Below are 15,286 nucleotides of genomic sequence, written 5' to 3' on the forward strand. Positions count from 1 at the left end.
AGAATAGCGAATGAACATTCTATACATATTCCATACGGATCCACGTTGCATGACATGAATCGCGAATGGAATATGTTTTATTCAACTTAATTACAATTTTAAAAAACCGACGCAAAATCCACTACCTAATCACACACACACAAGTGGAAATTACGTCGTGCACGATACGCTAACCATTGTCAATCGCAATTTTTTAAATACCGTTCCATGCGCCGTTGCTCGCACCCTCCCGAGCAACCTTGGGTACTCGAAAGGATTGGAGCAACGAGCATAGAACCTCAAATCTCTGAAAATCCTATCTAAAATGTGTCATTAATTTTCAGGTAGGGATACTTTAAATTCATTAAACGACGTTTAATTACGTTTAATAAGAACTTCATACGAATAAATTCAACGTTCAAATACGTTAAATGATTTGATAATAGTTTCAAAGTATCTTCAAATACGTTTCATGAATTAATAATAATAATTCCAAGTTGCATACGAATATGTTTAATAAAAATATCAAAGTAAGAAAAAGTGAAACTCTAATTTTAACAAATATATTTTATACAACGGGGACCGTTTTTCTGCACGCGATCTCTAATACGATTAATCGGAAGAAGCTTGTTCATTATTTTGGTACAGTAAATGTACCAATATAATTTTTGCAACATTCGTCTTATGATAAACGCGTGATCCAAAAGCCTGATCTTTTAACAGATTCGAAATACAATTAGCAACAGTTGAAAATATTGAAGGAAATCGCGGCGTGCAGAAAGACCCTACTTAACTCAGAAACAGATTACCACTCAAAGGATTGCCGGGCAACCCTTTGGTCACTGTACTCGTCAAAAAGTTCTACAGTTTCTACGTAATAAAAAAATTCTTTAAATATTGACTCACTACTTGTTGGGAGTTGATTGTTGCATCCCTAACTCCATGACGAAGCCCGGCCGCGTTTGCCTCTCGATCTCTGCTATTCGCGTAGTTCGCGTTCGAAATCTTCTACTTGAGAACACTATGGCACTAAAAATTACAACAAAATATTAGTTTACTTACTTTGCTTACTAAAGCTTTAACAAATAACTTAGTAACTAACTTAATAATTAACTTAATTATTAACGCAACAGCTTAATAAATAAAGTAGTTTCAATTAAATGATATTAATGGAATCGATTAAACATTTGTAAATTTCAAATAGCCCGCGAACCTACTCCTACGATTTGGCGCGAAAACTACGAGCGGCGGAAAGATGGCGGCCTGTGATTTGCTGCAACTTCAAGGGGTTGCGCTTCAAGACTTTACAAAAGACTAGTACACAGCGTTACCAGCATAAAAGATTTCCCACATCTAATTTCAGTCAGGCAAAATCGAATACAATACCCGAAGCAACCCATTATCACGTTAAAATGATTTATTTACTCCAAAATATGAATTATACGAAGCAATCTGTAAATATCTCAGCGCAAAAGAACGCGGCATATGAATTCCGCCAAAGGCTAAGGAAGCGATACTTTAAACTTACGTATATTTTATGACAGCGATAGAACTTCGTCAGAGATTGAACCATCACGTTTCCAATCACGTTATCTATGATATTTTCTTAACTTCGAGTTGCAACAATTGTATTAACTACTTTAAAAACTAAATAACTGACCACTGGCTGCCGAGTTGCGTTCGATCTAACGGGAACGATGGCGCTGTTTTAATGGGCGATAGTGGCGCACCTGGTGGTGAGAAATAGAAGCTCGCGTTGCCTGGCAACCAAATAACTCTGGTGTGAAGCAAGTGAAGCAAGTTGTAACGTGCATTGCCAAGTTTCTCATAAATTAACGTTTACTAAAACATAGAATCGTTTGCATGAACCAGTTAAATGAACAAATCGATAGATATGTTATTAGATCGAACTAGTTTTTTTATTAGTAAACTTGTTATATCTGGTTTCATTACAGTGCCAATAAATACAGTGTGAAAACGTTTAAAGTGTTAACCAAAAATGATTCTACCGTGCAAGAATTCTAATTATAGAAATCTTTTATATGTATTGTAAGTCTACCACATTACCTAGATAGTCGATATCCAGCATTGTTAATTAATTTAAGTCGTCACTGACTGGTTTCATAAATACAATAAAAATTTGTTTCCTTTTCATCTAGTCCATCATTCTTTGTAATATCTAACATATTTTTGTCGCATACAGAGGAAAACCTTTTCAGGATGGAATGATCGCAATAATGAGTACACGGTATAGTTGCAATATTTATTGAATATTTCTAAAAGTAATATATATGTATGTACATCAAATAATTGAGCAAAATTTATTTCGTGGTAAATTCGGATTTGAGTAGCGACATATTCAACGATTGAAGTATTTACAAGCAGCACCACTTCTTCGGAACGCACAGTCCCCACCTATCGTGCCTCACTAAACCATCTTTGCATTGGCAGCCTGCAACGCATTGCTGAAACGAAAATGTAAGCATAATGAATTAGTTAATTGCTGTCCGCTTGTTGCGAAAATTACAGTAGGCTTTAAGTACTAACCATTGTGCAAGGTCTTGGCTCAGGATCAGTGCAAGTTAATGGGCAGGCAGTTCCACAGTCGTTCCACACTTCATTGAATGGACAGACTCGATGCCCGTTCGCTATTTAATTCATTTAACAATTTATTACAGCTGAAGCAGTTTTTCTTACAAAAATGTTTTGTTTCTCTGCTATTTTATTGCAGTTTGACGTGTTTCGTTGATTTAACGATAGCACAAATCGAAACTGAATGAATAATCGACTTCCGTTTCGCGCAATTATTTTTAATCAAATGTACCAGTTTTCTATTTCAAAATTTTAACAATGACCACACTTAACTTATAGATGAACCACGCCTAATATTTGTTAATTCGTTAAATTACTCACTGATGGATATCATAACAAAAGCAGCCAACAAAAGAAGAACGAAACGAGCCATCTTGATCTTGTAGTCTTTTGTGAAATGCTTCAGACGAATCTGATGAAAGTTACGGGAAGGAACACATTTTATACTGCGTGAAAATTCCTTCGTATATACATTTGTCTCTACAAACGCAAACAACAGAGACAATGACGACTCGATAAGAAATGTAAAAAACATTTTTTGATAAGAGGAATCTGGATCTTTACGTACATAAGATATGCAAAGACATATGCATTTATGCGTGAAGAAATATGCATAAGCTCACGGAAATTGAAAATTGTCGGTATAAATAGAATTGAAGAAGTTTATAATAAAAACGAAAATTGTTCTTAAAATGGTAAATTACTTTATTAATTATTAATTACCTATGACGGTATAGCAACACATATGGTCTGTTTCGGGACATAATTTATCGAATAAGGCACCTTTGAATTCTGTTAAATTTTTCTTTTGTTTATTTTTTAATGAAAAAAATCAAAGGCACGACAATTGGATACCTTACTACTACTCTACTATCGTTCTTATCTTTCTGACATTAAACTCCTTTCACGCGGAAATATGAATCATTCGGCGCTAAACGGATCACGCTTTACATCTTGTTTCAGCGACTTTGATAAAACTGGAATATGATGTGATTCATGCGAAATGAAAGATCATGAGATTCCATTTCGAATCCTTTTTAGTAACCTGAATTCTTGAATTGACTTTTTAGTAACCCTAATTCGTAATTGCGATTAGAATACAATTACTAAATACTGAGTAATTAAATTACGTTGATAACAAATTACAATCGAATTGAAAGAAAATTACGGATTGGAAAATACTAAATTAATTGGTAATAAGAGGAAAACGTATATTGCAGTTTATTATTATCAATTTGTATTTGTATTTCAATTGCACTGCATTCGAGCTACACTCGTGATTAAAGTAATTAGTAATCGAATCGTTTAATTTACAAATTGTTTAATAATCTCATTTGTTTAATCTGCGATTATTGAAACCATAAAGATACATGTGATGGTAATTGATCCAATTAATTTATTGCATTGGATATATAGATTAATAAAATATATGCTTGTTATTTTTCTGATATAATATAAAGTAGCTGATTTTTGTACTCCGTTGTACAAAGTTTTAAGGAGCGATGGAAGGAAAGAACTCCTTTGTTTCATGAAAACAGTTATGATCGTAAGTCCTCTTCGAAAATTTATTTTTTGACTCTGTGAACTAGGAAACGAACCTCTTAGATCTAATAACTTCAAAGATAATATACATATTTATTAACTTCCACGCTTTATCTTCGTCAAAATTGACTAATGGGAAGATTTTGCTACCTTGAATCATTTCTTTTTTTTTGAAACGAGGAAAACAAGAACTTTATCGCACAGCTGCATTTACTTTCAGATTGTTCTTATTATATTACGGCCCGCGAAACCTGAAAGATGACGCGTTCTAGAAATGATTTTCAATACAATGATTGAGGTACATACTTCGACAGATAATATACGTCCATACAGTGTATTATACTTAAAATCTTCGATTAATTCGATTATACTTAAAGTCTTCAGTTTTAATATTTTTTTTCACTTTGCGAAATTATTTACTAATTGATATATCTCGAGAGATGTATTCTTATCTTTACAACCCATTTCGTATGAATTTTAAGTAGAACTAACAAATACGAAATCTTTGTCATTCTCTGCACATTGCACATGATATATACTCATCGGTTCGTTTATAAATATTTTTCAATGGCTTCCATAACTCCGAATTATCAGTGATTAATTAAATGGTCAGTGTTTGGTGGTAGTGCTGTGAAAATAAATTTCGTCAAGTTATATATTATTACACACATATGATCGAATAATAAGACAAAATGAAAATACTATAAGCTGTTAGAAATATCTTGCTTTTAATGATAAAATAACTTCCAGCGCAATTTGTTAAAATACAAAGTCGGGTATCAATTTAATTTACCAGTTGGTTAACAAAAGCGGAAACCGTATAAATGGTATGCACGGTTAACTAAATTCGCGTTTCGACTGCAGATAAACGTACGAGTAATTTCCCAACCGATCGGGCCACTGTAAAGTTGTAAAATCCGCTAACTTTGTACGACGCTCTTCGCTATTAGAATGCAAGTTACTGTCACTCGCAATGGGCGCACGGGGATGCAGCGTGCAACAAACTATCTACCGTAACATCCGTTTGTCAAGCTGCGCGGCATTTCGCGATGGGAAACGTTTTAATTTTCCCAGCGGTCAACGAAAGCTTCGTTTCACCTTGCAAGCAGTGCATTTGTTCGTACGCGAGATGGTTCTTCCGATGCTTCTCACTTTTTCAAAGGATCGCATCGCGGGCATAGCGTGCGTTCCATCAATTTATCTTTCATCAAACCGTAAATAATGGTCCGCTGACAGATGCGTTCCACCGAACCGGGGAACCTCTATCTCTGTTCCAACGTAAACGTATCGCAACGAAGACCATGTCCTTTTCAATTCCCAGTGAAGTCCTGCTAATTTATTAATATATCGTTAATAATGTCGCTTGTTACAAAAAAAGCGACACGAAGTTTAATAACAATAAATCCTAATTTACAAGGTTTTCGAAAAGCTGTTTGCCTTCCTGTTTTGGTTACCATTCAGATAAAACGTTATCACGAGTAAGGTCTAACGTGTATAACCTTAAAGTTACCATATGTACCTCCCCATTGCCATTTGATATTCATATTGAAATAAATGCGTAATTTGAAAAGGTTGCGAACAATCTTATATTTATATCGTACAATCTTTAAAAATTCTGAGAAAATTCAGGGTATTCGCCGTAAATTACATCGTTTTATCGCCTTTAAAGTGAATCAACCATTTTCCTTGGCATAACCTTAACATAACCACGACTATGACTAACAATTCATGTGTCAGTTAACTTGTCAATTTTAATGCACTATCTTTATTTTACGTAGTTCTGTCCTGCTAGAAATTCGTCGAGATTTCGTTTCACAATGATCCGTTTTATAGGACATGGAAGATCATAAATTATAATATTGCGATACTTCCAGCTTTTAATTTAATAGGTTAATTTTCAGCCAAAACATGCGTGTTATCGAAGCAACGGTCGAATTATTTTAGAAACAGACACGGCATGTTCCCTTGAACGAGGGCAATCGAAATGATTCGCGTTGGCTCAAGGTGTGTCTACATACACTTCAGCCAAAGTGAATTTAAACTTCTCAAAGCAGAGACGAGATTTATTACGGAGGGCGTTGCCAGCTGTTAGCTATGCTCATCCAGTTAATTGATTCCAGTCGAATAAGGAGGTGGACGATAAAATTAACATGTTCCGACATATATTAGATAATAATAATTATATATTATTTTTATCACTTAGACTTTTCTAAACGTAGATTTATTGTCCGATTTAAATGTTCACAATATTTCTCATCGCGTTGAAGATGATTGAAAATAATTTTTTCGATCAGTTATTGCATTTTGCATTACCCTTTTATTTCTGTTATATTTTGAATTGCTTATTCTATTTTCCCAGCTATCTACTTTTTACAGCAATCTCCTTAGCTGTTACTTAATTTCGAAAGATAACACGTCCCAGGTGACCTCCATTGACGTGGACTTGAGATTTTCATTATTTTTATGAAAAAACTTTTTACACAACAACTACGTTCCACACCACTTTACTTCTCTGTGGTTATTAAATAGCATGAAAAAAAACGAAAACAGTTTTACGTCGGTATATTAAAAAAACTCGTTATTTCATAGTTGCCCTGCATTCCGACGAGCTTTGTATATATTTAAAAGAACACGAAAAGCTTTATAGATTGAAAAAATTTAATTATTTGCTTGACAAAAATATTAGAACGTGTTAAGCTTGAGATCCGACACCAAACCCCTGGAATACAATTTATCTTCCCGGCATTGTTACTAACAACTTTATCATTAAATATCCTAAAAACTATAAGCCGCCTGCACCGAAAACCGGGTATCGTTAAATTCAGTTTTACCGCTTGCGCAAAATCTCATCAATAAGTGAGCGTCGTGCTTGGGGACCACTCCTTGTTAGTGCAAGGACACGGCTAAATTCGTCGGAAAGTGAATTTCACGGAGAAATGGCTGTTCATCGAGGAGAGCTGGTGGCCCTAAGTAACGTTGCGTCGTGTCGAATGTGTGCACGTAGAACGAATGTAATGTCTCGTGTCGTGCACAGAAATATTGAAAGCTTTTCCGAAAGCTGGGCGTAAAATATCGTAAAGAAATTGAGGACCGTGAAACCAAAAATATATCCTACTGTTTCCGATAATAAAATCAATGGAAGTTTGTCGTGACTCGTGACACTGATACTAACAGCACGAACAGATATAATCAAGTTCATCAAAGTGAAATAGTTAGGAAGAGAATTGAGATAAGTGACGTGTAATTGGATGACACACGCTTCGTTGAGATACATGTTGTTTTATTCATAAAATCTCGGGACGCGCGTAAATGTTTTATGCCTGTCCTTAAAATAGTCATTCAACGTAAAAATTCCGTGAACCTCCGCTGTGGGATGCCCAACAAATTTCCATGCTCCAACAGTTATTTAGCAACCGTACGAATTAGTTTTAAGTTATGAATTTTCTTATACGTAACAGTCTCTTTAAAAGCAGGAGAATCGTTCGATCGATATTATCCACTCTTTGAAACTACTTAAAACTTGACGGGAATGTTTAAGATATGAATTTTAAAATGCTTAGAGTGGAGCCAGGATTCGCTATTGCTTTCTTCTCAGAGATAGCGTTCAAATTATTCGTTAAATTGATAAAACACTTTCGAAACTGTAGAACGAAGTTATTTAACATTTACTTTATGAAGAAGCAATTCTTAAATTCTTTTATTATTTATTTATGACAATAATGGACATTAAGAATACAAGATAGAATTATTATTTTCAATACGTTATTTTCAATTTATTGCCGATATTTTAAAAAACACCGCAATCACAAAAAACTTTATAACTTTATTCGCTTCGTTGCTTACAAATCTCAGAACCATTAATATAGCTCGTAAAATAATAAACGCTGGTAAATATATTTTGTCGGTTTCATTCCTTACTTTCATTAACAAAAACAATTCCAGTATCGATAAATCGCAACACAGAACCCCTGATTCCTCCTTCAACCTTCTACAGCCATAATAAATTTAAAAAGTAAATAATATTTTTTTTTGCTGGACATTGATTTATATCGACTTACTGTTTTCAACAATATTCGCTTGCTCTTGCTACTAATCTCATAACGCACGGTAGCGCCTCCGTTGTAACTACTTTCCCGCATACATGACACTCGCACGTCATCGTCGTTCGTTCTCATTTACCTAATCTACTTACCTTAATCTAAGTCGATACCACCCCCCCCCCCTGCACTTCATCGTATCCCTCCACTCTATCACATTTATACATCCTCTCTCTTTCAGTCCCCGTGCTTGTCTTCCTTATCAATGACAACTCCTTCATTCAGCACACCATCCTCTTTCAGTTAATTCTCCAGTCACCCTCATTCAGTTCAACATCCTCCTTCGTTCAATTCTCCATTTTCCTTTCGTATACTCTTCCTCGTACCTCTTCCTACTTCGCCATCCCTTTGGCACACCTAGCCAACACATGTTTCCAATTTGATTCTGCTCACTCTCCTGCACACCGAGCAGTTCTGTTGTCCTCCCCAGAACCAATATATCTCTTCTCCCATCCCATTTCATAATGTAAACCTAGCCATCCTAATTCCCCGACACCCTTCCTCTCTACGGATGGTTCTGCATATGGTTGAACTCGCTCTGTCTGTTCTTATTTTCCCGTGGATCCTGTTACACAGCCTGATTCGCTTTATTCCGCCTTTTCAGGCTCCTGCAAATCCTTAGCCTTTCGCGTAAAAATCTCTTCTCGTTTCGAAGAATTCCCTTTTTGTCTTGTGTTCACTTCTATATTATCGAGAAAATGGTGTTTCTCGATTTTTTATTTCAGCCTAGGACAAATAATTTCAATTAGCAACTTATATGCATGGGGTTTATAAATTGTGTAATGGAAACTCTAACGAAATATAGAGTTTCATTTTACCATACTGTACAGTTTCAGATGTCGGTATTTGTTCCATTTGCTGGCAGCTACTTGAGGACATAATCGAAGACTTACGTATAGCTTAACATTTCATGCGCGAATAATATAAGCAGTTTCACAAGGAGAGGTTGGATGCGATTGTATATATCTAAGAGTACAATCGCACATAGCAATGTGCAATTATTATCAATGCTAATTATTATAATATATGGTACCTAATGTAGAAATAGGAAATAATTTTTGCGTACAGCTATATAAATGAGAACCTATTAAAAAGTATTTCAATTTGTAAAGCAAATTGTTCAAACTCACACATTGTCTCACTTAATTAATTTTGAACAATGATTTTCAGGTGGTGACGTTAACTCTTATGTTAACAATTTCAAAACTCGTCTCCCATGTACACGAATTACCTATGTACGTCTCCATTTCTACCTTCATCCGTGTTTGCATCACGTTCAACAAGATATCCACCAAAAGAACGGAGAATCACAGATAAACTGAAAAATAAAAAGCAATGTTTTCAGTTGAAAAACGCCAGCACAAAACTGTGCAACTTCAAGAATTTCTACGAATTATTATTTCTAGATTAATCGTAACACGAGGATACAAACCCGGTACTTTTAGTTTCCACTTTTACATAGTTCATAAAATTTGAAGTCAGGATATGAAAGCTGATGGAATTTCGAAAATTTCCGAAAAATGAAAAATGTTCGCAGTTCAATCAATTCTTATGGCAGCTGGAGTAGTTATATCTCTATACTGATCGGCTTGCCTTTTCTATATTGTTACCCTAAATATGTTATATCCACTGATGAAAAATTTTATAAAAAAATGTGCGTGGCGCTTCGGGGACCTCTCCTTGTAAGCGCAATTTGCATCACTGTTATCTGCTAGATGCAAAGCATGCGGAAAATATAAAAACGAGACGCAACAGTCTGTTATCTTAAAAAATTCGTCACAGTAATAAACTAAGCCGAAGCAGTTACGTGCAATAACAGCTAGGAATTATTCTTATTACCGTGCTTATCTAACCGGTGATGCGCTAATATTTGCTTCTTTTAAGACAAACTTCCAGGCGACCGCGACGCGTGGACATAAAGGTAAAACAAATTTCCAAGTGGCATCAGACGTACTGGAAACACTCGACGTACCATTTCACAAAGTAAAAATGTCACACTTTACTTTTGCGCTGTTCGTTGGACTGCTGACAGTGTACGCTGGTGAGTATACCAGTTAAAAAACATGGTTTTATGGTAAAGCTTCTATGAAATATTCCAGTATCATTCACGCGTGAATATTATAAATAATGTCGTGACAATTTTTCGCTATTAGGATTTATACAAAAATTGTCTCTTTATAAAATTACATCTGCAAATGCCAATAGTTCTGATATACTAATTTCTAAACTTTTAAAAAGACCGAAAGAAAGTGTAATTAAAGCAGAAACGAAATGTTCGTGTTTACGAAGAAAAATTTTTAGTTTATTCAGTACGAGCTCCCTAACGTGACAAAACTAGATTACTCAACAATTAATTGTATAGAAAACATTTTCAAACAACGCGAGGCTATGCAATTTAGTTCAAATATCGTTTTTATAGAGTTAATAATTAACTGTACTGATTTTTAAATATTTAGTTTGTACGTGTATATATAAAACAAATGGAAGAAATTTAGAAATAACTAAAATTCGTGGAAAATATAAATCACATTCAATTTTTGTTAATAATAATTTCTGCATTTTCGCTTTTCACATTGAATATTAATTTCTGAATTTTAGAAGATAACACAACTAAAAGCGACGTTCAGAAACCGGAAAGTCCTCTTTGTTGTGACGGTAACATTATGGCATTACCTAATTAATTTCGAAGTTATTGTTAGCAAAAAGTATTTTCCTATATACAGAACACGTTACAAAGATGTGTTGCTAATAAGTCGTTCTTTTAATTACAGCACTCGCCGACGAACGTTGTCAGAAGAATGCAGAATGGACGATGTGCGGAACTGCCTGTCCAAAAACCTGCGCGAGACCTAACCCTGAAATTTGCCCAGAAGTTAGAACTTGAATATATTGCTTGAATATATTAGGTCCACCGGAAAATTCTGTCCGCTAATGTCATTTCATTTGCGACGTATACTTCTTAAAAATGATACTCGTAAATCGCCGTCACTTTGGCAACAAAGCATAAGCTGCGATTATATTAACACTTTACCGACCTATAGATCGGCTTTTTATAGTTTGACCAATAATTTATTATCTATTATAGAGCTCCCGCATTGTTATATAATCTTTTAAATTTCGCGTTGAATAAAATCAATAAAATAAAAGTAGAATGAGTAAAATAGATCACGTAAATATTGTTCACGGGAATGTACGAACCGGTCGGTAAAGTGTTAAATTATTATAGTAATACAATAAATGTTAGGTGCATACAACATTTATTGTTTCCTTTTTCAGAACGGATAGAATTTTCCGATAGACAAAAAATTATTTCAATAAAAATTCAATGAATTGCTGTTAAATAAAGCATTTATAAATATTAAACTTTAAAAAATACTATTCTGTATTAAGTAATCGTTGTTATATCGTTTTTTTTTATTTATATATTGAAATTCTTCACGCGAGAAAATTTTATTGGAATAATAATTGAAACATGTAATCTGAAATTATATTTTTGTTACAGTATTGTCTTCCAGGCTGTGCATGCGTACAGGGTTACGTGCTCAATGATAATCGCGAGTGCGTTACGCTCGAGATGTGTCCAAAACCGTAATAACCAAAATCTATTATCGATTTCGGTTATTTAACGTATTGACGATCGACCAGGAGTTAAGTCTCGTTCTTATGCCCAGACGGTTGCACAATAGCCAGTCAGCAATATGTTAAATAATTCCATCCTTCAAAATTGAACTATAATTACTTTTTGGTGTCGTTGATAAGGACGAAATAAGAAATTGTAATTTATCTCTAAATATACTTCTTTAACGATACATAGCACGCATGTATGAAGTTCACCTTTGTTTTCCATGTTCCAAAGATATGTATTAAAAGATAATGTAAAACGCATGTTTTATGAATATCGCACAAGAAGAATAAAATTTTTAATCTTACATTAAAATGGAAAGTATTAACATAAGTAACAATAGTATTTTCTCTTCGTTTAATAATAACGAAAATTGGCTACAACGAATGCACAAGAATTTATTATTCACAGTGGTCACAAACATTTCGTGCTTCGAGGTGAACAAACGAGATAACGTTGGATATCACTGGAAATATTTAAAGTAACAGTTAAACTATTACAAGAAGCACAGAAAAAACATTAATTTGTAATAATGACATTTTTAAATACTTTGATATTATTATATATATTTTATTTATATATTTTAACACTTTAATGACCGGTTATTCGACCGCAAATATTTATATCATCGTAGGGTAATTAAATCTATTAACATTAACATATTTCCATAACATTGTCGTTAAGCAATATACATTTTATTTTAATTCAATTTATCGTGAAAGATATCCAATATATTTAAATAATTATATAATAATACGGGAGCATACAGAGATAGATAATAAATTATTAGTTGCCTTGGTAAAAAGTCGATTTATAGGTCGGTGAAGTGTTAAAAAAAGAAGGTAGAAATAAATGTTACGTAGGTGTTGCTTGCTAAATAAAATTCTTTATTTTATCTTTATTAAAGTAACATGAGATACGAAACGGTAACTATAACATAATGCTAAGTAATATAACAATTAACAGTAATGGAATCACAGCGAGCATGCCGACAGCGGGACACACTTCCAATTCTTATTTCTCACAAGACCGGACTTGCATCGACAGCCAATAACGCAATCCTGGAAAAAGATTCGACGGATGTTAATTAATCAATCTAAGTCGACTGGTTGGAATTTTAGTGCATTGCCGATACTAACGTGTGTACAAATTGGTGGATTAGGAAGCTCGCAAGTTCCTGGACAGGCGGTGCCACAGTCGTCCCAAACTTCGTTCGGCGGACAGCATTTGCTGTTGCCCTCGACCACTGAAAATTACGTTGAATGATCGATCGGAACCCAACAAAAGTGTTCTTATCGCTGGGAATTGTCAAAAAATGATGGGCTCTGAATTTTTGAATGCACGATTATCGGGAATGCAAAAATTCCTTCATGGGGAATATGAATGACCGACATTCTGACGTTTCTATTACTTTCATAGAACAAAGTATAGTTGCTCTTAATGCTAAAATAATAAAATGTTTAGATAACACCAAAATATTTATATAAGAGCAAAAATCGTACATACATACAAATCTAGTAAGCACTCATAGTTTAAAATGCATTCATATCACAATTGCATACGCAGTAACAATAAATAAATTACTGAACAATATTTATTAGCATTGCTAATTTATTAGTAATAACTTTGATACTCACCGACACATAGGACTGCGACGATAGCTAGCACAAAAATCATGGAACGGGACATCTTGATCTTCCAATGGTTCGCACAACGATTCGAGTAGGTTTGATCTCGTTTGACCGAACATATAACTTATATACCGCAAAAAAATCGCGACTCGATTGTTATACGCAGGTTATCTTAATACTTGCAAACAATTCAACGTAAACAGTGTACAGCGGATCAGTTTTTCCTTCGTCGCATGTTTGCTCCAGATACGGAAGAAGTAATTTAACTTTCTATTTATTCGTTCCGATAAACAATGAAATCTTTTGTTTATTTGTCATAGGATCGTCATACAGTGTTTCCTTTCATTTCGAGGGATTTGTTAGCTTAATTTCCCCGTGATCGCATACAAGACATCGATCGCTACTTAAAAGTTTAGGGTAAAACACGCCTCCGGAGAATAGATCACTTGAAGGTACAAGTTGTTAATCCTTGCCTAAAGTAATCTGCATTTCCCGTAGGCGTGTTAGTTCGTTCAATGCATCCTGCCATAATTATGCTCTTCACGCAGGAATCTCGTCACGGCGATTCGAGTGAAAGAAAATAATTTATGTAAATAGCTGTGAGGAACCATTTATCAGGCTACCTTCAACAAATTTTCAACATTAATAAGTAGATAATCGCTAGTGTAAATTTTAATTACAAATGACGCATGTACGAGAAACGAAAAATATTTTCCCTAATTCTCTAGCATGCTTTGGGAAATATAATACCATACAGCATTTTATTTACAATCTTCTGTATAACTTTTAAAACAGCAATTTTCTCTGTGTTCCAATTAAATTTCTGAATAAACATTTCACAAATCCCATATTTTATTATTTTCACACAAAGGGGAAAATGTGAATATAATCGAGAAATTTTTAAGTTTTCCAAACGGCGTAATTTAATTTTAACATATCTAATCTTAATTGTATTTTAAGTTCGACATATGAACAAGTGTTACCTCAATGGCGATTGTAATGATATCTTCGGACTCCGTTTGACGAGAAATATCCTCGTTAAATTATTTTTAATATTTTTTGGAATATGGTAAATTTATACGTGATACAGTAACGGGATACTGGTTCGCAGCAAGGACGCGTGCTAGTAAAAAGGCTTTGATATTTATATCAGAATTTTTCAGCGAGAAGATATCGTTTTAGCGTTAACTTTAATGAACTTTAATATAGTTCTCGGTAAAATATTTCGTACGTATTCTAAAAGTTATCTGAAACTGATCTTCTGCGGCTTGGTGTAACTTAGAAAGCAAGTAAAAGTTTGTTTATAGTTATGTTAGTATTGTATATTATTTATAAAAGTTTGTTTATTATTATCAAAAAGATTATGCACTACAACTTTCAATTCATACTTCACATATCGGAGAAAATTTAATCTCTTTAAGTTTGTTAATTTATTGTTGATTTATTTTATATTTCCCGGTTTCAAGTTACACGAATATTTTATAATCGGTAATGTAATAAAATACTGAAAATAAAACGAATTTCTGTTTGAGGAAACCCGAATATCTTTTAACAGTAACTTGAAGTTTTTAAATAAAATTTAAAACACTTGTAATTCGTCGACAAAGTGTGTTAATTACAATATTTAATTAACTTTGTTTGGACATAAAGCACGGTTACTTAATGTTATTATCAAGCGAGTGTTTCTAGGATTTCCACGTTTGCGACTATGTAATGTCTCTGGAAAGAGCTGAGTTAGTTGGATATGAAATTCTGTGACCCGCGTTCGTAGAAATTTGATAGGTGGAAAAAGAGCTGATTTTGCAGTCGGTCCCATCTTGTCG

The 15,286-nt window shown here is 34.0% G+C and overlaps 3 protein-coding genes across 6 annotated transcripts; 1 reads left to right on the forward strand and 2 right to left on the reverse strand.

Annotated features, from left to right (window-relative positions):
- Positions 1 to 1,782: 1,782 nt before the first annotated feature.
- On the forward strand, positions 1,783 to 12,019 carry LOC144475029 (chymotrypsin inhibitor-like). Of its 4 annotated transcripts, XM_078190539.1 has the most exons (8): positions 1,783 to 2,028; positions 2,183 to 2,227; positions 2,331 to 2,457; positions 9,381 to 9,645; positions 10,095 to 10,251; positions 10,809 to 10,865; positions 10,982 to 11,082; positions 11,713 to 12,019. In XM_078190539.1, exons 5-8 carry the CDS (start codon positions 10,200 to 10,202, stop codon positions 11,800 to 11,802), a joined length of 300 nt encoding a protein of 99 aa, XP_078046665.1. In that variant the 5' UTR covers positions 1,783 to 2,028; positions 2,183 to 2,227; positions 2,331 to 2,457; positions 9,381 to 9,645; positions 10,095 to 10,199; the 3' UTR covers positions 11,803 to 12,019. The 4 variants fall into 4 exon arrangements, with proteins under 4 accessions (XP_078046665.1, XP_078046667.1, XP_078046668.1 ...); XM_078190541.1 differs by lacking the exon at positions 9,381 to 9,645; XM_078190542.1 differs by lacking the exon at positions 10,809 to 10,865 and having other exon boundaries at positions 1,797 to 2,028; positions 9,381 to 10,251.
- Positions 2,229 to 2,973, reverse strand: LOC144475030 (chymotrypsin inhibitor-like). The gene is made up of 3 exons (XM_078190545.1): positions 2,893 to 2,973; positions 2,527 to 2,627; positions 2,229 to 2,444 (listed from the first exon to the last, which is right to left on the reverse strand). The coding sequence occupies exons 1-3, from the start codon at positions 2,942 to 2,944 to the stop codon at positions 2,355 to 2,357; spliced, it is 243 nt and encodes an 80-aa protein (XP_078046671.1). The 5' UTR covers positions 2,945 to 2,973; the 3' UTR covers positions 2,229 to 2,354.
- A 643-nt stretch (positions 12,020 to 12,662) lies between the features above and the next one.
- LOC144475113 (cysteine-rich venom protein 6-like) lies at positions 12,663 to 13,992 on the reverse strand. The gene is made up of 4 exons (XM_078190693.1): positions 13,920 to 13,992; positions 13,470 to 13,586; positions 12,972 to 13,078; positions 12,663 to 12,893 (listed from the first exon to the last, which is right to left on the reverse strand). The coding sequence occupies exons 1-4, from the start codon at positions 13,990 to 13,992 to the stop codon at positions 12,807 to 12,809; spliced, it is 384 nt and encodes a 127-aa protein (XP_078046819.1). The 3' UTR covers positions 12,663 to 12,806.
- Positions 13,993 to 15,286: the final 1,294 nt, after the last annotated feature.

This window comes from Augochlora pura, chromosome 9 (genome assembly GCF_028453695.1).
Source record: "Augochlora pura isolate Apur16 chromosome 9, APUR_v2.2.1, whole genome shotgun sequence".
Lineage (NCBI taxonomy): Eukaryota > Metazoa > Arthropoda > Insecta > Hymenoptera > Halictidae > Augochlora > Augochlora pura.